We start from the raw sequence: 27,055 nt of genomic DNA on the forward strand, positions 1-27,055 counted from the left end.
AGCGTTGAGTCCATTACGTCTCCCCAGTGAGTAATCGTATCTGTAAAATGTACATTTATTTATCATTAACCGTCATCAGCCACGTCAGCCCAGGTCCATTTGTACAGCCTTCACTGACTCTAGGCTTTCCAGCAGTGTGGCCCATTACGTACGTTTTTATCAGGATCGTTTATATAAGTTAAAAAGCCATGACTGTAATTCCTGAGAGACCCCTCATTTTTAAAAACACTTAATTGCCCTCTGTGGTTCACTTCAGCTGATTGTGCTCACACTGGCGGTCTATGGTGTCGTGAGGGGCCTTATTAAAGGTTTTCAGAGTATCACATGTGCCTTTCTGATCAAATGCTTTTGATGCCTTCTCATAAAATTGTAGCATATCGGTGAAACGCAATCTCCTGCTGACGATCTTTGGCTGAAACAACCATTTGGGAAGCTCATGTCTGAAATCCACAAACGTCACAGAGCTGCAGCAGGTCTGCAGGGAGAAGGAGGTTACGATTCCAGTGAGAGACGCATGAATCATTACAGGAAATGCCTTAAAGGTGGCCTCCAGCTGTTGGGTGCAAGGGGACAACGGTGGAATATTCTGTAATGTTCTTTAAAAAAGCAAGCAGATATCTGGAATTTATTCATTCAGGTTGCCTTTTATGTAACTTTAATTTATTAAATGGCAGTCTGGAAACATCTGCTGTTAAAAATATGCAGTAATGCAGAAGACGTTAGACGGTAAATGCTTTGGGGCATATTGTGGATTTTGGCTTGCTGATCATCTTTGCGTTTTCTTATCACTTACTGTTTTACTGCAATTGCTTCTTTTTTGTGATTTTTGTCTCATTGTATTGGAATACATACACAGTACAATAACTAGAGGTGGAACATCTGTAGTGATCTGTTATGGTGTGAAAAATCTGTAAAATTTGGTTTCATTTTCCATTATATTTTGTTCAAGACAACAGATGAACTAAATTTAAGACAAATCAAAGCAGGTTTTCGTCCCTTACACCTCACTTTTAAAACAGCGGTTTCAACAGTGAAAGGAAGACATGCTGGTGGCTCAATTACTTTATAACCTGGGAAAGGAAAATCGAGCCGATGCCTCATTATTTTACAGTCTGGGAAAGGAAGGCCTACCGACACCTCAGAGAACATAAAAGGTTTTATTGTTTGGGAAAATGGACAGTGAATTAACTCTTCATATTGACAGCCAGCCAATCAGAATATCTATCGATCACATCTTGCAAAACGCCCTGGTACAATTTTAGAATAAATATGCCTCGTTTGAGAAGGAGAGGAAGAAGAGAAACAGCAACGATGGAAGAAGATGTCACTGGTCGACAGAAAAGCATCATGAACAATGATTGCTAAATCAAACGCCGCCCTGGGACATTCATCCTTGAACTTTTCCGTAAGCTTTTTCTAAAGACTATATCTATCCAGACTTTCCTATCAGTACTTATTTTCTGTTATTCTTTGTTCCACTGGTATTATTATTCTTGTTATAAATACCATGCTGCTTTTAAACTTTCTATGCTATGTCTTCATGCCTTGAGTGATTGAAGTAATAATGTAGATTTCTTTGAGCACCTAGTGCAGCCAGATATTTGCCATTACCTCTGTGCTGCGAGAGGGAGCTGCACTCAATAGTAGGAACTGAACGTGAAGAACGTATTCTTGGCTGATAAATGGCCTATAGTCAAGAGTGCTGAGTTTTTGTATGTTTAAATGTATTCCTGTAGACCAAGAGTAATATTTAGGTCTGAGATATCATTAAAACATCGTATGTTGTTTGTGCCGACAATAAGTAAGTCTCTTGAAGTGCTGAGGGTCAGGTTGTGTTATTCCTAAAGCACTTGTGTGGTTAATCAGCGTGTGTGTGTCATTCATGGGGCACTGTTGTGGTTAGGGTCGCTGTGTATGTGTGTGTTCGTCTTAAAATGCAACAGTAGACCAACCCGATAACTAAACTGACGAGAACACTTATGCTTGAGGGAAAACAGGTAAAGGGTAAGTAGAGGGAAATACTACGATAATACAGATCTAAAATTAATGGCACTGTTACCGCTCGGACCTACCGCGTCCTGTTGCTTCATTTGTGAATGGGACAGCTATGCTAAAGAGTCTTATTACATTTAAAAGGGCAGAATAATGTGGCACGTGAACCATTCATTGAACCAATAAAGATATTTTTGCCTCCTTTTCAAATAATCTTGAGACTGGTAAAAAAAAAAAAATAAAAACCTATGAAGCGATGAACAAGGCAGGTGAACGATTTCAGTATAGGAGACAGATGGTTTCAAAATAACTGATGCCAAGACTAAGGAAGGCCACAAACAAGACCCATCATCAATGATAAAGCAGTTCAAAGATCGTCTAGTGCTGCAGAAAGAAATCACACGGAAGGCGTTCAAGGATGTAAATATACCGTATATACGATATATGGGAAAAGAATGAATCAAATGCTTAAAAGCCAAAGTTTATTTGACTGCAAATAACGTACATGAACCTGGCATACAGTTGTAGCAGTGCTACCTTGGGGAAAACTTCACTTCCCAGCAGCCCAAGGGGGATTACCCGCAAAGCATGACTGGAACAGAAGTAGGGGCTGCAGGGGACTAAAGAGGCCAGCAGGAAAGTTTAAAAGGGAGGCCTGACGGAGAAAAAGAGAGATCAGTGTTTTGTGTATCCTGTCCAACATGTTGTCTGAAAAGTCAATTGTGCCCTGGATCGTTTCTCGTTAGATGAATGAACTGTCTCGTGCCTGCATGTCATGTTATAGTGGTGGATTAATTGTTGTGTGTCTTCAAAAGGGGTACTCCTGGAAATCTCACCCCTCGCCGCTCAGGACTACCGGTAGGACTGCTTCATTCATTTTCTACAGAAACCGTTCTCGGGATTCTCTATCTTCCCACCATATCATTTCACCTGCTCTTGTGGTGTTGGACTGTGTAAGGACATTGTCTTGAGTGATTATTGTTGTGCTTGGTTTGTGTTTATTGTACATCACCGTAAGGGGAACTGGGGTGGGATCGTTTAGCGTGTAGTTATATTTCGTTTATGAGTGGTTAATACATTCTTTAATTGTTTTATTTTCTGTCTCTGCTTGTAAGTGTGTGCAGGTCGGGCCAAGGCTGGGTGCGTCCCTGGAATCTCCACCAAAAAAAATAAATAAATCACCATCTCTTTGATGGTGTAAATCTTAGTGGCACTGGACCGCTACACAGTGATATGGGACACCATACCAGCAGGGCTTCATTTATTTTGGTTTTGATTCTTTTCCATGAAAACTTGTAGTCTTCCCCGTGTGACTGCTTACATGTTTCAAGGATGTTGTTGAGAGTTTTCTTGGCAACTCCAGAGCCCCAAACTCCATGTGGGATCAGGTGAAATTCGTCAATGCTGGCCGACTGAAAAGAGAAGCATCAGACGCCGAGTACAAATGAAAATTGGGCACAAAACATTTTTGACTCATTTGAACAAATGCAGTGTGCTGGCATCATCGACGTTGACACACTAAACTCAATAAAAATTGAATTTATGTTTCTCCAGATTGCTAAGTAATACGTTAATCTGAAATTATGCTCGGTTGGAGTTGAATCCTTTTTTCGGAGCACGGAGTTTGAGGATACATTTAGATTATGCATAGTTTTGCAAAAATGATATCAACTTGTCTTAGTTTAGTGAACACGTTTTAACCATCAGAACACCTTAGAAGTGTACTCTTCAATCTAGCCTAATATTTCTCAAGTTTAGGGCCTCAGAAGTTTTTGAGAATCACCCAAATAAACTTACCTTCACTTTTTTAGGTGTCTGGTGAAATGGCTGGAGATTCGCAGCGTGTGCCCGATGTGCAACAAGCCTATCTGTAGACTGACAGAGGCGCGCCAGGAAGAAGTGCCACAAAATCAACAGGAGGTCTGAGGAGACAGTGGAGCGGCGCATAGCAACGGCTTCTCCCCCAGAACAGGTCACTTCACACACGTTCAAAACATCCACTCCTTCATTACGTCAACATCCACGGGTGAAGCCTTTTTTTTTTATTACTCTTCTGATGCCTTACAGTAATCAAATCTGTCCGAGCAAACTCGAGAAGCAAAGAGAAGACACTTTGGAAATGTGACAAGTGCATCAATGACGACGACGATTATGTATGATGATCCAGAGCTCTCCATCACGGGGCTTAGGGGTCAGATGATACTGTTGTCGTGAATTGAAAAGAATCTGTCTTAGATGTGGGATAATAAATGAAATAGTTAAAAAAAAAAAAAAAAGACATCATGAGGAAAAGCAGTTGGCAGCCAAATCTGCAATGGGCTCCGTAGGGAGTGATTTGCTGCTAACAAAGTCACAAGTATGAAGTGGAGTCGGTGAGCTCTTTAATATATTATATATATTATTTTCTAATATGTTGTGCTTTCAAATAAAAAAGAAAAATCTGTGAGAGTGTGTTTGTCTTTCCAGAATATCTAAACTGTCAAGCTTTATTTTCAATTATGAGTGCAGTGGCAAGGAAGTCAACCATGTTTATTACTCTGTATTATTAAAAAAAAAAATAATCTTGGAAGGAGACGAGACGTGACTTTAACATCCCGTGAGACAAAAGGACCGCTGCAGTACACACTTTTAAATGATCGACGCGCAGTGTGACAAGCACAACACGCAGCTCGGCAGCAGCAAACTAGCAGCTGATCTGACCACATCTGTGCTTAGCGAGGTGGACGAGTGAAGCGAGCAGGGGGCACAGCCCCCTAGTGAATAAAAAGAAGACACGTCTTTAGAGAAGGTTGTAGTGCTTCATGCAGGCTAAAGGACCATTAATCACAAACCCAAGCCGAGTGATGTACAGTGCATCCAGAAAGTATTCACAGCGCATCACTTTTTCCACATTTTGTTATGTTACAGCCTTATTCCAAAATGGATTCAATTCATTTTTTTCCTCAGAATTTTACACACAACACCCCATAATGACAACGTGAAATAAGTTTACTTGAGATTTTGGCAAATTTATTAAAAATAAAAAAATTGAGAAAGCACATGTACATAAGTATTCCCAGCCTTTGCCATGAAGCTCACAATTGAGCTCAGGTGCATCCTGTTTCCCCTGATCATCCTTGAGATGTTTCTGTAGCTTAATTGGAGTCCACCTGTGGTAAATTCAGTTGATGTGACATGATTTGGAAAGGCACACACCTGTCTATGGAAGGTCCCACAGTTGACAGTTCATGTCAGAGCACAAACCAAGCATGAAGTCAAAGGAATTGTCTGTAGACCTCCGAGACAGGATTGTCTCGAGGCACAAATCTGGGGAAGGTTACAGAAAAATTTCTGCTGCTTTGAAGGTCCCAATGAGCACAGCGGCCTTCATCATCCGTAAGTGGAAGAAGTTTGAAACCACTAGGACTCTTCCTAGAGCTGGCCGGCCATCTAAACTGAGCGATCGGGGGAGAAGGGCCTTAGTCAGGGAGGTGACCAAGAACTCGATGGTCACTCTGTCAGAGGTCCTCTGTGGAGAGAGGAGAACCTTCCAGAAGGACAATCATCTCTGCAGCAATCCACCAATCAGGCCTGTATGGTAGAGTGGCCAAACAGAAGCCACTTCTTAGTAAAAGGCACATGGCAGCCCGCCTGGAGTTTACCAAAACGCACCTGAAGGACTCTCAGACCATGAGAAACAAAAGTCTCTGTCTGATGAGACAAAGATTGAACTCTTTGGTGTGAATGCCAGGCGTCACATTTGGAGGAAACCAGGCACCGATCATCACCAGACCATCCCTACAGTGAAGCATGGTGGTGGCAGCATCACGCTGTGGGGATGTTTTTCAGCGGCAGGAACTGGGAGACTAGTCAGGATAAAGGGAAAGATGACTGCAGCAATGTACAGAGACATCCTGGATGAAAACCTGCTCCAGAGCGCTCTTGTCCTCAGATTGGGGCGACGGTTCATCTTTCAGCAGGACAACGACCCTAAGCACACAGCCAAGATATCAAAGGAGTGGCTTCAGGACAACTCTGTGAATGTCCTTGAGTGGCCCAGCCAGAGCTCAGACTTGAATCAGATTGAACATCTCTGGAGAGATCTTAAAATGGCTGTGCACCGACGCTTCCCATCCAATCTGATGGAGCTTGAGAGGTGCTGCAAAGAGGAATGGGCGAAACTGGCCAAGGATAGGTGTGCCAAGCTTGTGGCATCGTATTCATAAAGAATTAAGGCTGTAATTGCTGCCAAAGGTGCATCGACAAAGTATTGAGCAAAGGCTGTGAATACTTATGTACACGTGATTTCTCAGTTTTTTATTTTTAATAAATTTGCAAAAACCTCAAGTAAACTTTTTCATGTTGTCATTATGGGGTGTTGTGTGTAGAATTCTGAGGAAAAAAATTAATTTAATCCATTTTGGAATAAGGCTGTAACATAACAAAATGTGGAAAAAGTGATGCGCTGTGAATACTTTCAAGATGCACTGTAATTCGGTAGGCAGCACCCTTCGAGAAGGTGATGTGGTTTAAAAAAAAAGGCAAACAAACTGTTGAATGTAAATCGAGAAGCGTTACTATCATGATGGCTGTGTGTTGTATTGAGATCACACCTGAGGTCTCGTGAGCAGTTCTGGTCACCACGCCACAGGGAGACATGGCAACGATGCAGGCTGTGCAGAAGATGGCAGCCAAGTGCATCTTGGGACTAAAGGGCCTGGCCTGCTAAGTTAGTAACATTAAATAAATGAAGGCTACTCTGGAAAACTCATTTTAGTCGGAGTTTGAGCAATCGTGCCAGACTCCCATGGCTGGCAGTTATGTAGTTTGACATCTCCAACAATTCACCTATACTGGTCTGTGGCTCACCCTTGCCACCATCAAACAGGGTTTAATTTTGTCTTAAGATGTAGCAGTGGGCAAGAACTGACCACTAAGGAGTGCACACTTAGAATTACAGTGCATACGGAGATGCCAAGGTGAAAGAAGAGAGCCATGCGTGTCTGATGTCGTGTTTGTCATGCTATGATAGACTGGAAGAAAATTGCAATGAGTGGTCCATACAGTACTTCCATGTAAATTACCGCAAAAAATTACTTAATGGAAGATTTTACAACACAACCGATTGTATCAAATGATAATATGAACTCAAGTACATTAACCTAATAGGTGTGTTGACATAAAATGCATGAAGCACCCGCTGTGAAAGTCCATGTCTATCAGCAAAGAAAAACTCGGCTAGTTTTGCACCAATTTTGTTGAGATGCGGCACACTTATTCTTTAAGGAAACTGGCCAAGACCGTTCAGTTTTTCTTGCAATATCTCAAACAGATTGCGTCATCGTACAAAGTTCTAAATTTTCAAAATCTCCTATTGAAAAGCACTGGCCAATTTGCAAATTCATTCATCTTAAAATGGAGAAACCTTCTGTGCAACTTCAACTACGAGTTAGTTTACTATATATTGTGGCGCCCCTTTGACACTGAATCCGTGGGGAACACCCATTAGCTACACCCTACATTCTCCGGAACATTTGGTGGCAGCCAACCCCAGGTTACATCGGGGCCACAAATGGTGGAACGGCACCACCAGGGGGCGCTGCATGGCTCAACGAGCCTGTCTAGGCGGCAACACGGCCGGAAGTGGGGCAACGAGCACCTGCAGCACTTCTGAGTGGGCTATAAAAGGAGCCGAGAGTCACCACTCCGGGCGCCAGAGTTGGGAGGAGGAGGAGGACAAAGCTGCCTGGCAGGAGCAGTGGAGGAAGAAGAGTGTGGTTTGGGACTGTGTTAGGGCTGAGGGACACGGGGAAGATGTGGACCTCAGCTGAAGAAAAATAAACCTTTTCATGTATTTCTACACATGCCTCCATTGTCAGTCTGTGTCGGGTCGATGCCTATATAGCACCTTTCCCACAATATATATATATTGTGAACTTAAACCCGGACACAGACAGACACGGACTCAGAATGTCCCACAAACACACGTTTTATTACCGTTCTACACAACCAATAAAGCTCAGTCCTTATCTCTTCACTCTTCTGCCTCTTTTCTTCAGGCACCTCCACTCCTCACTCACAGCTCCGTCTTCTTCCACCCGACTTCGGCTTCCCGAGTGGAGTGATGTGGCCTCCTTTATACTGCACCTGGAAGTACTCCAGATGTTTCCCGATTAACATCTGACCACACTTCCGGGTGTTAAGTTAGTGCTGCACGGAGGCTCCAGAGCTGTTCAGGTGCCCCCTGGTGGTGGCCATGGACCCCCACAGGGTTGAGCGTCTAAGCTCCAGTTCTGAGGCCCTGATATAAACTGGGGGGCTATCCTCGTGTCCTGGGGGAGGTACTGATCTTCTCCTCAAAAGGGTGTTCCGACTGGGCAAGATCCCTGGTCGTCCATCACTATTTCCTTCTATTATAAAAAAAATCCTGGAAAGAAACACTAGGGCGTCGAGACGCGATCTTCACGTGAAGATCATGGAAGACACTAAAAGAAACCGCAAGATGAAAGAGACTGGCCACGGAGTGTCTTGTGGGGACATTAAATATGAGACTTTGTGCCAAGAGATTGACCCACAGGACCGTCTCGCGATGACGTAGAACAGGAGATTCTTGCAAGACACGTCCTCATGACAACCAAATAACAGCACGGGCAGCCAGCAGCACACTCAGTCATGTAAAGGAGTCTTTGAGCACACACAGATCCAGGGCTTTCAGCGCATATAAAGTGTATATGGACAATACATTATAAATTAAACGTAGACGACTAAGCGAAGATGAAAGCAGCGCAGAGAAAAGAGACTCAAAAGCGTTGGAGAGACAAAAAAGAAAAAGAATAGTCTAGGTGCCAATTCAGAAAATAAGGAAAGTAATTATCAGCCCGGAACAAGTGGAATTGAAAAAAAGCACGTCCAATCGGGCTCAGAATTAAAAGACAGAGAGTAAAAGAAAAAGTAGAACTTCATAAAGACTTCCACAAACGTTGGCGCTAAACACATGCAGAGCAGGTTAGAGATTATGAAAGCAGTGGAAGGCTCAAAAAAAAAAATCGGCCCGATACACATGTGAAGAAAGTTAAAGAATATGAAAATAGGAAAATCAGAAAGTATATAAAACAAAAAAAAAAAAAGTAAAGACTGCAGTAGCACAAACAAACGGAAATTATTACTCGAAAAAGGGAAAATAATCACCACGGACCAGGAGTCATTGAAACAAAAGCAGGATAAAGCGAGGTCAGAAATAAAAGACAGAGTAGAAAACGTCATAAAGAGGTTAAAAAACAAGGGGGCCAAACACATGCAGAGCAGGTTAGAGAAAATGAAAACTGGAATTTAAAAGAAAAAAAAATAATAGGAGCGAAACACACGCAGAGCAAGATAGAGAATATGAAAGCAGAAAAAAACTCACTCACATTAAAAAGATTCAGCACATTGGGACTTGAAAGATTCCAAATATTGTTTTTAAAGATGTTCTGAAATAAAAGTGAAACTAATGAAGTAGCAACAATTCAAAGAAAAGAAAAAAACAAAACATAAAAGTGTGTATCTGGAAAACCAAAAATGGGGGTTGGCAAGCAAAGCGAGCAGGGGACGAAGCCCCCTAGTATGTGTGTGTGTATGTATGTATATAACGTGTATATATATATATACATATATATATATATATATATATATATTGTCACACACATGCAATTGGGAGGAAGCTGAGTAGACCAAATGGAGGCAATTATCCACCAGGCCAGGGGGCTAAACCTTCTTCTGTTGTTTCTGCAGGCCAAATACAAAAAAACCCACCTCATTCAACGACGACGACATCACTTCCGGTTCTGGCGCCAAGACAGACGTAACTATCGATGTCTGGCCTCAGATGACATCACTTCCGGTATCCCCCTTTAAAGCCGCCATCTTTTCCACCACTAAATCAGTTCAGTCTGGAACTCATCCTATGCACATTAGGACCCTTTTTGCAGCCAGGGAACAATATACAGGTGGCTGCCCCAAATCTTTCTAGTGTGTTAAGACTCATTTTTTTACAATATATACAGTATATAGATCTATTTTTTATATTGTCCTCTTTTATTAATCAGATAGCCGCTCAGATCCCAGTGCAAGTCGGTCAGATGCTGGTCAGAGCTCACATGCGAACAGCTCACACAGCAGTGCCTTCTCCCGCTGCTTTAGGTAAATGAAGTAATAAGAGCCCAAAACAGTCACATCTCCGGAAGCAAATGGAAGGGGTAAACAGTTATTTAAGCGTACACAGGACAGATGGTTGAACTGAATAAACAATATTATTTTTGGAAAGAAACGATGTTATTAACCTGCAGCTGACTGGTGTTTGAATTCATTAATAACACGGGAAAGGCGCCGCTGTCCCAACTGATACGATCACAGGACGGGTTTAAAAATGGACGGTGTTGTCGAGAGGTGGGAGGTCTTAAGGGGCTAAAGCCCCATGATCTCTGACACTAAGCCCACGATCTTTCAGTCCCAGACATCCTCGAACAATTGTGGCAAGGCCCTGATTTCCATTTTACACACATTTTTTAATTTATGTAAAAATTACTGTTTTTAACTAATATTAATAGTTAGATGGGGAACTTATTTTAGAACCCTTTCTCCTTTCTAAGATTAATATATATATATATATATTATATATATATGTGTGTGTGTGTGTACTGATTTCATGTTAGTATTACTCATTTTACATTAATAGATATTTTTCAATTGCTAATTTTGGACACTTCTCCATCTTTGTTTTTACTTTTAGAAATGTTATGCGTTAAGAAAATTGACCAAATATTAGTAACAAATCCTCCACCACTAACAGACATCAGTCGATGGCATTTTCCCATCCCTTGAACTGAAGGCTACTGGGCCACCACAAGCCTCCTTGTGCTCCTTTCCTTCTAGCAAAGAGAGTCGAACCAAAATGTAACAGTGAGTTTTGTCGCAGTTTACAGCTGATTTACGTCCTCTACCCCTATATCTGCCCTGAAAGAGTTAATGAGTACAGACAGGTGATGGCACTGTTAAGGGTGTGGGGGATACAGAAATCGTGACTTCACGTTTGTGTGCCACACAAGGTGCACCCGCTGTTTAGCACCTCTCTTGAAAGCAGGAGAGCCAACTGTGACAAACGTTTTCAGCTGGACACAACTTCATGACACAAGCGGATGACTTTCTGCGAACAGTTCAGGTAATGTGGCAGGTCAACCAGATCACAAAGCAAATGGGCATCCATGAGAGGACATGGAATGAGTAAACATCTCCACGTGATTAATGGATATGCTCGGGTCAGCAGGGGCCAATACCTTTTTGTGCCTCACTTTTCACAACTGAAAAACTCAAAGAAGAAACTGCGACCACCGGGCTACGCAGTACACTCACGTGAAAAAGTACAGTGGTGGCCAAACGTTTTGAGAACGACACAAGTATTGGTTTTCACAAAGTTTGCTGTTTCAGTGTTTTTAGATTTTTTTGCCAGATGTTTCTATGGTATACTGAAGTAGAATTACAGCATTTCATAAGTTTCAAAGGGTTTTACTGACAATGACATGAAGTTTATGCAGTGTTGGCCCAGAAACTCCCCAGACTTTAATCCCATTGAGAATTTGTGGTCAATCCTCAAGAGATGGGTGGACAAACAAAAACCCACAAATTCTGACAAACTCCAAGCATTGATTATATAAGAATGGCTGCCGTCAGTGAGGATTTGGCCCAGAAGTTGATTGAAAGCCTTTGCAACTTATGAAATGCTTATAATCCTACTTCACTATACCAAACTAAAAAGACTAAAGCAGCAAACTAATATTTGAAAATTAATATCTGTGTTACTCTCAAAACTTTTGGCAACAGCTGTAAGTACACCCCATGACATTTTTTAAATATGTGGACATATCAAGATTTGATCTTCATTTAAACAGTATCAATAAAGATGATACAATATAACAAACTCCACATCATATTTACAGTGTGTTGTTTCTTTAATTTCATTAAAAAGAAGTGCAAAGTTCACATGTGCAAGTCCACCCCTACATTTATCTGTACCTCAAATATCTAAAATTTGAATCTGGTGCAAATGATCAGAACATCATCAGAGGGAATCTTGGAGGAACCCGCCTTACTTGAACCTCAGACATTTAGTTCAGTTTGCTCTTTGTTGTTGAAGTGTCACCAGGTCTAGATCAAAAGAGGATTACAACTGCCTAGGAGGGTTTTAAAAAGGTCTCCAGACTATTGGAAATCAAACACTCCACTGCCTGGAAGATCATCTGTAACTGGAGTAAGTGTTAATTACCAACTTGTCCAGACCTAGACTAGACCATCCACAAGCAGAATACAAGATGCTAAAAGAAGTCTCTAAGAACCTCAGAATGTCCGCAGGGGACCCACAGGTACAAATAGCTCTTACTGCTGTTGATGACAAAGTGGAGGAGTCTACCATTAGAAAGAGTCGGCACAAATTAGATCTACATGGGAGGTGTGCCAGGTTGAACCCTTTGCTGCTCAGAAAGGACATCAGGGCAAGACAAAATAAAGTCTGCCCATGAACAGGTAATGATCGGGCCTTTTGTAACAATATGTTCTGGCCAGATGAGGTAAATATCAAGCTATCTGGCCACAGTACCAGAAGAAATGTTTAGTGAAAATCAAAGACAACATTTTACCAGAAGAACATTGTAAGGGACGGTGGTGGAAATGTTAGGATTAGGGGCTGCTTTACTACACACACTCATAGAATTAAATATGAATTCTTCATTGAACCAGAAGGTACTTGACGATAACAAGTAGCCATTTATCAAACTGAAGTTCTACCCACAGTGGACCTTGCAACGTGTCAATGAAACTAAACAGACAAGCAAAGGCTAAAATGAAAGAAATGGAGGGCTCTGGAATGGTCAAGTCAAAGCCCAGCTCTGAATCACACTGAGATGCTATGGGATGATTTGAAACGGGCTCTGCGTGCAGGTCACCCCTTGAACATCTCACAGCTGAAAGAATTCTGCATGAAGGAGCAGGAAAATGTTCCTGCCATTAAAAGTCAGAGACTGCTAGCCAGTTACGGGACAATATGGCTATTAAAGCCAAGGGCGGACTGACATTTTCCATAGAAACAAATGACATCTCCGTTTATTTTTTGCTGAATAAATGAGCGCAAACTCACATTTTAATTGTTTCTTTCCCCAATCACATCACCTTTATTTAAAGATCATGTTTAAATGAAGGTCAACTGTTGATATGTCCACAAATATTTCATTGGCTGCACATTTTCACATGACTGTAGGTGTCCCAAAGAAGCTTGGCACTTTGAGATTTATGAAATATTTTTTGCACCTCTGGAGAAGACCTCCATTGAACTACAGACATTTCCTAAGTTCAGCCCTAGAAGCAGCCATGAATTGTGGTCTTTGCCTTTGGCATGAAGCGTGGCCACACTGGTAGCCATTTTGTGAATATGATGTCCAGAATGTATTTTAGTTCCCCGTTAAGATGGCCAATGCTGTGTTTTTGCACTGAGGAAATTCTTTGGTTTCGGTCAGTTTGTTCACGCTACCTTTTGTTAATTCTCACTGAACTGGCCTGTCAGGTCAGGAATATCGCAGCCAAGCTTCACTCTGTCATGCCTACTGTGCTGGAAGCCATTAACTGATTGGCAGAGCACTACACCCAGTTTTCATATGGTATGGTTGTACATACATAATATGTAACATGATCATATCAACATAAAAAGGCAATTTGTAGCAGTGTCCGGTTCTCCTAACGTAATCAGAGCACTTTACTGCACTCATATTGCAAAAAGGGAACCTACCGAGAATGAAGCCAGTTTTGTTAACTGTAAGCAGTGACACTCCATTAATGCACAAGTCGTCAGTGAAAAGTAGTTGTGGTTGAGAAACATTATGTCTCCATGGCCCAGGAAAACTTGTAATTCATTTATTTTGAGACAAAGTAGCTTTGATGGATGTGATGGTGCTGTATGTGCTGGCTGGCTTGTTCTTAAGGTAACCAGCTGAACCCTTGATCGATCGATCGAGAGATACTTTATTAATCCCAAGGGGAAATTCAAATATTTCACATGGCCTGTACGATTTCATTGTAATAACAGTCATGTCATCACACGTGTCAAGTAATAGCGGCTCCCCGCTCAGGTGATGGTGCCTTTCTCGGCCCCCCAGAATGCTGAGCAGAGGAGCTATAATGCTGCACGTGATTTTGCGCTCTTAGTTGCAGAATGTTGCCAAATATTCTGTAACATCAGGATTGCATATTTATGAGTTAAATTCGCATACATGGATATTTCAGGGTGGTGTTTGAGATGCACTCCCGTACATACAGTTTCACACTGACTGCGATTTATAAACAGTAAAATGTGTAGAAACGTGCAAACACCAGGTTATGTAAATCAGATTTTTTTTTGGCCTGCGCATATTTTCACACTTGAATCCACACAAAGTTTTATAAACGAGGCTCCCGGGCTGACTGGCTGTTCATACAATATTTTAAGAATGTGGTCTAAAATGAGGCAGAATAAAACCTATGATCACTGAGTAGCCGCCCCAGCCAACCCCAACCCAAATATTTCCAATTTTTTGAAACCCTAAACAAGTCTCAAAGGCTTCCAGAATTTCAAAACCATACAATTTGGGATGCAGTTCACCATAAAAAAGTATAAAGCACCAGAAATCAAATAACTAGCAAGACAGCAGGCTGAAGGGTCACTAACCTGGACTGCGATGGGGTAATGTTAATCTGAAACGGCTAACTAACACCACAGCACTTGCACACTCTCAACGAGAGTGGATGGCAGCACACGTCCACCACCAGTTAACACTTAAAAATACAACCATTAAAGTTTCTTTTTTTGTTTCATGGGTTTATAAATTTTATACAAAGGACGTCACATTTACAAAAATTCAAGGCTGTCCTACTGGGGAAAGCCTGCTGCAAAAATCTCTGTAGATAAAAAGTCAAATCGAATTCTACAATTTCAAGGAGATGGCAATTCCTTTACAGAAAATGTCACTTGGAAAATCCATCCTGAAGCATTCTGGGTCAAGCAGTTCTATAGTTTTTCATAATGAAGCAGCAGACGACTGAACTCTGAAACGGCCTTCAGATCGCTGCGCCATCAGGTCCACGGCCACCTTTGACTTTGCATTCATGACGCGGTTATTTACGGCACAGTACTCTTTCCTTCGACGTAATCCATTGCCTTCTGCTTCACGGCCTCGACACTCTCTGCTGTGCCGTGCTTCTTTTCATACTCCAGGTAGCGTTTGAAGAAAAACTTAATTTTCTTAGCGGGGAGACTCATGTGGATCACACGCTCACAAATGGCACTAAAAGAAAAAGAAGAAAAAAACAAAACAAAAAAAAAAAAATAAATAAAAATAAAAAATAAACCAAAACACATTTCAATGTAATTGAAAATACTGGACATGTGACCTGGTGCACACCGTCTTGTTTGCTCAGGCCATTTCTTCATAAATGGAGGAAAAAATTTTGTTACTGAGCTTTCAGGTTATTTTTTTCTTTACTGAAAACAACATATTTTGGTACAAATAATTCTGCAGGCTGCACACATTTCTCCTTGAGAAATACGTGGGGGTCTAATTCAGGCAAACCTTATACTTATAAGTACAATCACCTCACTGTGAACTTGCACTACAGTTATAATATTGCACAACCTGCGCCACTTTATAAAGCGCGTATTTATATATATAATGACGATATCATTTTTAAGAGGAAATGCAGCAAAATATGTTGATTATATTATACAGATAAAACTTTAACTTCATTTAAATAAATCTGTATTGTTAATAATTAAACGTGAGCACACGGTGCCGCAGCACTAGCAAGTTCAGGTATTGCTCCTGCCTTGCACTGTATATTAACTGAGGCTGGTGCGACACTGGAAGGACAGATGGATTGAATAATTAAACATGTACTATGAAGATATTTCAATGATCCTTAAAAGTTTTGAAGAATCGTCGTTGTAAACTTACAGAGCTGATTGTGTGGCGATTGGGTATTTGGAGAAAGAAAAGTAAAGACAGGAATTGGAGGATAGTATGTTTGAAAGAGACGGTACTGCTACAATAATTTCATTGGAGGTCGCACACAATCACACACCGTGTTCCCCCTGTTTAATGACATGCTTTAACTCCTATCATCATGAAAAAGATATCACATATACATCTTAGTATTTTAATTATTCAAAGAGCTGTAATATCACGAGTGTAATGGATTCTGTGTCCAGTCAGAGAAAGAGAAAGCGGAAGCACGTAGTGATTCACACACACAGAGCAAAAGATCAAATACAAAACAAAGCATTTAACATGCTACTTTAGTTACGATGGGATTTGAGACACTAGTAAATTAAATGATTTTAAGATTAAGTTTATGATGTTCTACTTTAATGACAAAATAAACTATGTGATTAAAGTGGAAATTTCGAGATTGAAGTTAACATTTCATGCTTTTTCCCCCACTGTGTGCCTTTTTTTTTCTCTGTACCCTAATAAACTTTCATATGACACTCAGATGGTGGGCTACGACTCGCCTTTTTACTGCGACTTTGATATCTGACAAGTTCTTTTTTATGTCAGGCACTGTGTGACTTTGTGAACTTGAGCTTTTGAGTTTCTCCAACACGCTATGTCACTCGATCAGCTTCCTTTTGTTGTTTATTCCACTATTTAAACCAACAAATAGTACTTTTTTCTTTGCCTCCATTTGGTATTCACTGAAATTCTTCTATTTTCCCCACTTGCTTTTCCCATTGTCTTTTCACAGAAGGTTGAGCTTAAGGGCTATTTATATTGATTTGCATATTCAAAGAGGTGTAATTCTGGGAGGAGACGGGGTGGGACAGAAGGCGCGTGCACATGCGTTAGTTTTCACACTGACCAGGATTTATGGAGCGGAAGAATGCGGAAGTGGGCGAACGCACAGATTTATGCATCTGGATTTTTCTGTGCGTAAGCACATTTCGGCTTTTCTGCTTACGTATTGTTATAGTGCGAATTCTATGCACGGCGATTATGCATAAGGCCTCTGGTGACTTGCACAGAGTGACTGGTGTTCTGAATCAAAAGGGCTACAACAGTTTGACTGTTATATCAGGAAAAGTCGGCAACTCTGATGAATCAACAACTTGATTAAAACTTTATACATTTAATTCCTTGACTTATTTTTTAATTTGCCATTGTTTATTTGCTCTGTGCTCTTAAGTTAATGAAACATTAAGACATTAGGTGTTCTAAAACTTTTAACCAAAAGTGTATGTGGTACTAAATAACACAGACGCATGCAACTTTAATGTGACCCGTGGTAGATTTGAGTGACAGTACAAACTCAGTACCGGGTGCCGATGGAAAAAAGCAAGGTGGCAAACTTAGTAAGAACTTGGGTTAATCGTCACCAGGTAATAAGAGCTGAAATGGATAAACAGATGTTGACATAAGTAATCAAATGCCCCCCAGCACTCTAAAATTACCAGACCATTGCTTTACATCAAAACCCTCCACACCTTTCTCCCTGTGATCCTACCTCCTCACTGGTGTCCACAGATTCCTATGTACAGATATCCAGCTGTAGAAACTACTTTCATTGTAACAAGGTTGAATTTTTATTTTCCGGGCCATCATGAATTGACAAATTCACGGATTCCCTACACTGAAACCAACCTTAGTCAGAATAACAGTCAGCATGCTGCTGGTGTTCATGCTGGTTTGTTAGGTCATATCAGTCTTGTGAATTTGTTTTTACTAGTTTTTTACATGCAAGGCACATTAAGAATAGACATCTATACACCTTCATATTGGATTGGGATTGCTTGAAAATTTCAACATCAAAAAAAAAAATTACTATAAGCAAAAATAATAAGAAATAAGTCACTCCAGCCTATTATATAACCATTAATGCTACTGCTTGATTTGAACTGGTTTTTGTTTTATATAAAACATTCCCTAAGTGATTCTGCAAAAGCATTAAGTAAGAGGCTATGTAACAGGCGAAGAGTTGTATTTGCACTGAAAACCCGCAGCTGCCATGGGCCTGAGGACAATTTAACATAGCTGTAACTGACCATACAATGTGCTGCACCCTCAGCCACTCCAAGCTCACATTGAATCCCTTTATAACCAAACAATTTCAGCAAAATCATCTATCTAACTAACAGGAAACTATATTATAGTACTTCAGTCGTAACTAATTTATTAGGCTTATGTTTTCTCCCTTTTAAAAATCACTTTGTATCTTAACATTGTATGCTTAAACTGGAGCAACAGCAAACTGGACTGATCAGACAGTGGCATCTTTGGAGCTGGGGCTCCGTTGAAGGACATCAGCAGCTGGCCATGTGTGGAACATAAGCTTAGGCAGTCCGGAAATAGCTCTGCAGTGCAGCTGGCACAAATGTGCTGCTGGGCATGTTGACAAGCTATACATGACAGAGTGCTGCACATCGGGATATCTTCTGAAAGAGGGGTGCGCAGACCTGGTAGTGAAAAGGCTCCGTGGCTGATAGTTTACATTGAAATCTCTCCATAATTTTAACCAAACATTTACTTTAGTGGAATATGCTGTTATTTTGTTCTTATTAAAAATACTGTAATCTTCTCTTACAGCCTGGAGAAGCACCGATAGACGAACCTATAAACTAAGAAGCTATCGGCCAAGATGACTGTAACCATGTACAGAAGAGACTTACTTTTAATATTAATAAAGTACAATTATAACAGCCAGGTTAGGCATTTAAGTAACGGTCAATGTATGACTGGATTTAATGAACTGTGTGTAAGGTACACCAAAATCAGATAAAAAAGGAGTCTGTCCTAATGATAAATACTCTCCTCAGTGGCTACTTGTTATGCATACACAGTAATCATGCAGCTTGTGCTAATCTAAATTTCTTCTTTTCCCAAAGTAGGTTTTGGCAATCATGGTCTTCCACTACCATACTAAAAGTCTCATTGCAACTCATGTGGTTCAAGAACCATGTCACAGCACTTACAATAATGGTGCTTCTCTGCCGCCTTCTTGCTTTCTTTCAATTGATGGTACTCAGAAATTCAACATTTCAATGCCTTCAGCTCTGATGATGTGTCACAAATATTTTAATTTTCTATTTTTTACCTCACATAGTATCTTGACCTGTGCACTCTTGAATACTCTTTAATTTATCACTTCTATCTGTCCCCAAACTTTTTAGCATTCTTCTACATAAAACAAAAAGCACACTTCCCTGCACTCTAGTCTACCCTCTACGGTTTTGCTCAAGTCCATGTTTCACAACCATAATAAAGACAGACCAAGTGCAACACCTTAACAATTAAAAATATAAGTGAACATTCTACATGGATTTCTATGTGTTTTAACTGTGTAAAAGCAGTTTTCATCATAGTAATCATTCTCTCGACTTCCAATTCACTTGTGCGGTTTGACAAAAGTGATCCACTTGCTTGACATTTTCTCCAAACTATTTATGGGTATGTGTTACATTATAGGATAATTTTAAAACTGTGCAGTTCTTTTAAAATACATAATAAACAAACAAACACTTAGCTTGGACCAGAACTTACCGGACTTCTTCCTGGCTTCCATGCTTAATCATCATGTCAATATAGACGGACCACAAATCTGATCGCTTAGGATAATTACTCAGGGTGCTCTCAAACATAGATCTGGCACGCTCTGCATCGCCGTATCGAAACTCCAGTTGTGCAAACTTCACAATTGTATCAATATCTAATGAATGACAAAAAACAGGAGTAAACAATGCTGTTTAATTTCAATATGGCATTACTCATATGGAGTACCACCCTAAACCACCTTTCACCTCTATTTGCCCCAAAAAGCACATGTTTTTATAATTCATACACAAGAGAGTGCAATGTTTTGCCCAGAAGTCAGTAGTTGGTGCCTTAGAACCAGTGTTTAATTTAACATAAAACATAACACCACTGGCACGGCATCTTATGTTACTTAATTGGATGACTCTTGACATATCTACTTTGAAACAATAGGGAAAAGGGTGTTATGTTTTACTTAAAGATCACAGAAAAAAAAGATATTCCCTTTTAAAGGAAAAATTACTGTTTTTTGGAAACAGACAGACATTGACATCTTCCAGAATTAAATAAAAATATAAGCTTTGTGGATACTGGATTATTTATTTTACACTAAACCTTTTTCAATTTAACTGAATTGACTGGAATAAGATTCAGTATTTTGTATTTTTCCTAACTGTAATGTATGCATTATAAAGAAAATGTATTATTGACGTTAATTAAATGAGTGAATAAGTGAATAAATACACACTCAATCACACAGTTAAGAATGAAAAAATCGCTTAACACTAGACTTACCAGAGCCTATGAGAAAACTCGTTAATCCGTCCCACTTTAAATCCGTTCGCACCTCTCCGTCAGCGTCTTTTGTCCTGTAAATGTGCCGATAAAGACAAGCAGCAAGCAGCCTGCTATTCCTTTTGTGAAAATGTTTACTTGATCTTTGGATTTCAGGCTTCACACATTCTATAGTTTATGCCTACATTTTGTAACATTTATTACTAAAATATGAAAAATGTTTCTGTTTTAACAATGTGTTTACACAGATTATTGTAGAAATGGAGCACACATGAAATGCATGTGTTCCAAAGAACGATCTATTATTTCCACTCTAAAACTCCAGCACTTCACTGCCAGATAATCAAACAAGGCATGAGCTGGGAGAACTTTGTGCACGTTCAGCAGCTGTGTTGGGGTGGAATAGGAGGCTGCTTGCTGCTTGTCTTTATCGACACATTTACAGGACAAGAGACGCTGATGGAGATGTGTGAACGGATTTAAGGTGGGCCAGATTTACAAGTTTTCTCGTAGGCTCTGGTAATTCTAGTGTTGACAGAGGCAAACATGACTGGAACATTCAATCCTATGAGAAACAACTCTGTCAGCTAGTCTCAAGATGATCACGGTTTCTGATACTTACGATCCTTGTTAAGCAGACATTTTAATGCTCTCTGGAGAAGTCGCTGGGCAGCATTAGTCTGTCCCTGTTTGAAATGGAACATGGCATAATTCAGCCAGACTGACTTTTCCTGTCGAAACCGCTTCAGCATGGTGTTGTATAGCATCTCAGCTTTCTGTGAGAGAAAATGACAGTCAAAATTTAAAAGAAATGAACTAAAACAAAATTAGCCAAAGCACTTGAGTAAAAAAAAAAATACAATCATCTGTAGTGCATCCAGAGTAATACGCCACACAGTTTATTAGAATCCAGACTCCTTTGACTGTGAAGAGTCGAGACCACTCGCACTTTAACCTTTTGTCTACTGGCACAACAAATTCAACAATCTTTGCTAATCAGCACAGAAAGATTTACAAGGTACCTGACGTGCACTTTCCTGTAACACTGACAAAGTAATCATGGCAATCACTTACTTTATAAGCAAACCATTTCTTTAACACCAATTATAACCTTTATAAATAAACATTTTTTTTTCTTGTTTTCAGTAGGAAATGGCTTCTGTGGCAGCATTTGGAAGATAAAAACCGTGGAGGGTCTGCTGGGTGATGGGGTGAAAAATTACACCTGACATTAAAAGGAAGCCTTTTTAAAAAACATTTAATTAATTCTATTTAAATAATAAAGAAAGAATTAATATTGTCATTGATGGTGGCTGGAGGTTGTTGAAATAAATATTGATTTCAGAAATAAAAATAATCAGACTTCCAACATCCATCCATTATCCAACCCGCTATATCCTAACTACATGGTCATGGGGGTCTGCTGGAGCCAATCCCAGCCAACACAGGGCGCAAGGCTGGAAACAAACCCTAGGCGGGGTGCCAGCCCACCACAGATAATCAAACTTGCGAAAAACGTTAGGTGGTTAATCGAAGTATGTCAAATGTGCTGACACTGCATGTGGCAGAGAAATTTATTGACCTTAAGGTCAAGGGGTTTTTATTGTAATACGTACAATAAAATGGTTACTTGTGCAACATGTCTTGCAGACATAATAATCAACACAGACACATCAGGAAGAGAAAAAACTTAAATCAAATAATAATAATCACAGTAACTACAACAAAGCACAACATTATATACACAAGAACAACAGAGGATATGGCACTTAATGCGCATAGTTTAGTACAGGCAGGATATCACATGACAGTTGAGCAGCCTTATTAACTGCAGGTAATAATGGCTCTTAAATCTCACAGTTCTGGTGTTAATAGTTCAATAGCACCCATCTGAAGGAAGATGGGAGAAAAATGTCCATGCAGGGTGACTGGGGTCCTTAATGATTCATTTTGACTTTCCCAGACAACGCTTGGCAAATACAAGTAGGTCCTGCAGAGATGTCACTGTGTCTGAGTGCCAATGATGCCCTGCACGGTTTTCACCACCCTCTGCAATTCCTTGCTGCCCCTAGCTGAACTTCGGCCATACCGGCACACCATGTAGCCTGTCAGAATGGACTCTATGATATATTTATGAAGACACGGTAATACTGTGCATGAAGTGATAAAATTTAATATTTAAAATGCTACAAAGCAGGCAAAAATGGCTAAGTGTGGTCAATTTCACAATGGGGAAGTAAGGACGTTAATAATTCTTAATAATCTCTTAATTATGAAAAAGTGCAGATATACAGAAATATATGAAGTTTCATTGAGAAAGAAAAAAAAACTGCATATTTCTTCAAATTCTACTAAAAATCTTAAGTTCTTAAGTTGTACAATTTAACCTTTGGAGGAATTATTGAGAACAAAAAGGCTGAATGTAATTGAGCACTGCTCCCACATGTTCCATATAAATGCTATATTTCATTAGGGAATGGGATTAATAATAAAAATATTAATTAAAAAAACTTGTATAATGTCTGACATCATCATAAATTTGCATTTCTTTTTTACCGTATGAATTTTTGGTTACTATCTCTCCCCTTGTTCAGGTGCTTTGTAATTTAAATATCTGCTCATGCCAGTGATTGTAAAGAAGATTGTTTGCATGATTCATTGACAATAATTACAGGGGAAAATTAAAGAACTCTGGTGAAAAATTATATTAATATAAAATTTAACTGCAGCTTTCAAAAGGTTTATTGTATATTGATTGATATTGATCCATTGATTTTATATACATTAATTATTCAATGTTGTTACCTTAAACTGCATGATCCTCATTAAGACTTGATGTTAATGTTCTGGTTAAATTATATGTTGTACACACAGCTAGGTCCATAAGTATTTGGACAGTGACACAATTTTCATATTTTAGGCTCTGTACACCACCACAATCGATTTGAAAAAAAGCAATCAAGATGTGATTGAAGTGTAGACTTTCAGCTGAAATTCAGGGGGTTTAACAAAAATATTGTATGAGCTGTTCAGAAAAGAGAGCCATTTTTATACATGGTTCCCCCTATTTTCAGGGGCTCAAAACTATTTGGACATTTGACTGACAACCTGTGCCATAGCCAGACAATTACCTCATTATTTCATTAATTAAGAAGGTAAAAGACCTGGATTTGATTCCAAGTGTGGAATTTGTGGAAAACACGAAAATGGTGTCACTGTCCAAATATGTGTGGACCTAACTGTATACTATTACTAAGGCTTGAGCCCTACAAACTACTTTGTTTATCTTGTAGAATGGAGGACACAGTTGACATGACAGTGTTACACAGGAGCAGAGAAATGTATAAAATACTTCTGATGTACTTATGAGTTGGAGTGGTAATTTTAGACTCCCAAGTAAATAACTGTGCAGGTGCAAGTCAGACATGTGAATTAATAAAGAACGGAGGAAAAAGTGTTTGGCTTCTAGTTGCAATCCCACTCTGGATTTATCTTGAAACAAACTTGTGATTTAAGAATAGAATTGTATCCAAAGCAAGTAACCCTACACCTAATGTGCTTGATTCCAATTATAAATTTGAGAGTATGAGAATGTTAAAAACTGTTAAAAGTTACTACATCACCACTTTTATGTGCTACAAAAGGCCACTGCTTGAAATCCATGCCCTACTTGCCTAATGCTGCAATACAAGTCCCCTATTTACTTGTAAAACTCCTAAAGCTGACAACCACTTTTAAGAACCTTATTTGAAACACAGTGGAATGCCTCTTTTTACCTCATATTTCTCCGATTTGATGTAGATGTCTGCAAGCTGTTGAAACACCTTAAGAGGTTCACAGTACTGCACGGCTCGTTCAAACACCTTATTCAGGCTCTCCTCAGTCCCATACAGATTCTCTAGGTTTAGCAGAGCCACCCACACATTCATCTTCTCTTGTTCTTCTCTGCAAAAATATAACAAGTACTTTAGTACAAAAATACCAAGTTAACTGCATTGATGGAGCTTTAAAATCAGATTTTTATTATTATTATTATCCAGAAGTCAAATTAATTATCAAAAAACACTTAATTTTTTCAAATTCCTAGGCCATGTGATGTTATTTTACTTGCAAATAATAAAATTCACTATTCAGCATTCACATGTTTTAATGATCAAGCTTCAGCAGGATCATGAACTGAGCAAAGTTCTTCCTGACAAACTTTGGGTGCAGATGACTACAGCTCCTCGTCAATTTGTAGCCAACCAACCTAAAATATACCATTAGTGCAATTATGACAAGAGGTAACTAAAAACTCTATCAAACTATATCGATCCTATTGATCTAATTTCTTCAAAATAACATCAAGTTGAGTTTTGAAGGTTCCCAAAGTCCTGCTATCTACCACACCTCTTGGTAATTTATTTCATGTGTTTGAGATTTTTTGTGTTAGCTTTAAGGTTTGAATGAAACAGTACCAAATGTGTCCCTGTGTTCTTGTTGATGAACTTAATATAAAGTAACATCTTGGATTCACTGTACTAATTCAATTCATCATTTTAAATAATTGATGTACTTCCACTTAATCTCCGTTTGGTTAAATGAAAAAAGGTTCAGCTCTTTCAGTCTTTCCTCATAACTCATACCCTGCAGCCTTGGAATCAGTCTACTAGTACGGTTATAACTTTTTTTGTAATATGGAAACCAAAACTGTACTCTAGGGGAGACATCAAAAGTGTGCTATGCAGTATAGCTTAAGCATAACCTCCTTCGACTTGTATGCCACACACCACATCCATATAACCTAACATCCCAGTCTTATCAATCACTTCTATACACCCCCATTAAATGTGGTCAGTACAGGTCCATTACGACTTGTGGGCTCTTCACATAATATTTCAAGGTTAAGACCAACATTGTGTACTCATATCTACTTAAGTTACATTTCAACTACCGCAAATTTGCCAAAGTTTTAATTCTGTCCAGGATCTCCAAAACGGTTTGGGCGATTCAAGGTTATTTTATATACAGTAATCCCTCGCTGTATTGCGCTCAACTTTCGCTGCTTCACTCTATCGGGGATTTTATATGTAAGCATATCCAAATATATAACGCGTACTTTTCACTGCTTCGCGGGTTTCTGCGGACACTTCTGGTACATGCTCCCTAAGTTGGTTTGCCCAGTTGATTTCATACAAGGGATGCTACTGGCGGATGGCTGAGAAGCTACCTAATCAGAGCACGCAGTTAAGTTCCTGTGTACTAATTAGCTCAGCGACGGAGCGCTGAATTCAATTCCGCTGCGTTAACCAGGAAGTCTCGTCTCGCTCATTCAGCATCAACGTGTTTTGCTGTGTAAAGAGTTAACTTTTGTGCTCTTTTGTGTTTATCTTTGCGCATAATCAAGCCCTTTGTTATGGCTTCAAAACGATCTGCTCCTGCTACTGCTTCGGGGCCATGCCCAAGTATCAACGGAAGATGCTAACGATTGCCGAAAAGGTAAAAGTTTTGGATATGCTGAAGCACGGGAAAAGCTACACTGTTGCAGGATGCCATTACGGCATCAATGAGTCCAAAATTCTTTTTGTTTAAAAAGGAGGAAAAGAATATAAGATATACGGCCGCAGTATTCTTTAACCAGGGCACAGAACAAGTTATAAGTGGATGTAATAAGGCGGTAGTCCAGATGGAATCTGCTTTAGGGATTTGGATTGAAGACTGCTGGAAGAAGAACAATGGCGGTGCTACACAATCGCCTGAAGAGGCTCCTTTAGAAGAGCTGTAACGCTCTCTTTTGTTGTGCAGTAAAATTAAATTCATTCTTATCAGACAAGTCGTCGTGTCATTGTTGGTGAGTAACCATAATTTACTACGTACATTACTTATTACATGTACATACGTTTAGTGTCACTGTACACATATTTTACTGTATACAATTTTTCTTGCATTTGTACGTATTTATTGCTGGTGGCCTGTCTGTCATAATGGCTGTAACATACGTGATATCGGAAATGCTTGAAAATAGTATTTAGGTTTTACTGTATATAAACAGTGTGTTTACATACATAATTTCAATGAATCTTACCGAATATCTAAGAGAATACAAAGGGTTTATGCTGTATAACTGTGTGGGAAATGTTTAGAATAGTGTGGGAGAGTGTATAAGGACTTAAAATATATAAAAATAACCATATGAATGTATGGTTTTTACTTCGTGGGTTCTCAACTTTCGCGGGAAGTTCTGGAATGCAACACCCGCAATCGAGGAGGGATTACTGTACTTATCAAGATAACATACACTATTTATCATTTAAAAAGAATACTGGCACCAGCAGTGATCTCTGATGCACAACATCTTTAACATCACCCGATTCTGAAAAGGGGCCATGTACCATAACCTTTTACTTCCAGTGTTTAGCCCATTCTGTACCCATCTGCACACTGTACCTCAAACTCATACTTTTTTTTTTTTTTGTTCTTTATTTTGCCTTATACAATTTCTCGCATTAGGAATTTGTTACGTTTTCGTATACCCCTTGGGGTCAGAGCACAGGGCCCAGCAGAGTAGGATCTCTTTTTGGCAGTGACGGGGATTTGAACAGGCAACCTTCAGGATACCAGTGCAGATCCTTAGCCTCAGAGCCACCACTCCACCCTTGCAGTTTGATCACAACCTTTCACATGGTTCTATATTAATAACTTTGTCAAAATCTAGAATAATAGTATTACATGCT

The 27,055-nt window shown here is 39.6% G+C and overlaps 2 protein-coding genes across 3 annotated transcripts in view; one reads left to right on the forward strand and one right to left on the reverse strand.

The window, feature by feature from the left end:
* LOC120515791 (RING finger protein 122-like) overlaps positions 1-4,435 on the forward strand; it is a gene marked incomplete at its 5' end in the record, with an annotated part of 54,934 nt that extends 50,499 nt beyond the window's left edge. The window contains one exon of the mRNA XM_039737139.1: positions 3,804-4,435. Coding sequence (XP_039593073.1) covers positions 3,804-3,918 — 115 coding nt within the window. The remainder of the gene's footprint in view (positions 1-3,803) is intronic.
* A 10,393-nt stretch (positions 4,436-14,828) lies between these two features.
* Positions 14,829-27,055, reverse strand: part of pdcd11 (programmed cell death 11) — a 78,760-nt gene continuing 66,533 nt past the window's right edge. For both annotated transcript variants that reach the window (XM_039734665.1, XM_039734660.1), the window contains exons 33-36: positions 24,119-24,287; positions 20,965-21,118; positions 19,557-19,722; positions 14,829-15,311 (exon numbers count right to left, since the gene is read on the reverse strand). In XM_039734665.1, the coding sequence (XP_039590599.1) occupies positions 15,146-15,311; positions 19,557-19,722; positions 20,965-21,118; positions 24,119-24,287 (655 nt within the window). In that variant the 3' untranslated portion in view covers positions 14,829-15,145. The remainder of the gene's footprint in view (positions 15,312-19,556; positions 19,723-20,964; positions 21,119-24,118; positions 24,288-27,055) is intronic.

Source organism: Polypterus senegalus, chromosome 1 (assembly GCF_016835505.1).
Source record: "Polypterus senegalus isolate Bchr_013 chromosome 1, ASM1683550v1, whole genome shotgun sequence".
NCBI lineage: Eukaryota > Metazoa > Chordata > Cladistia > Polypteriformes > Polypteridae > Polypterus > Polypterus senegalus.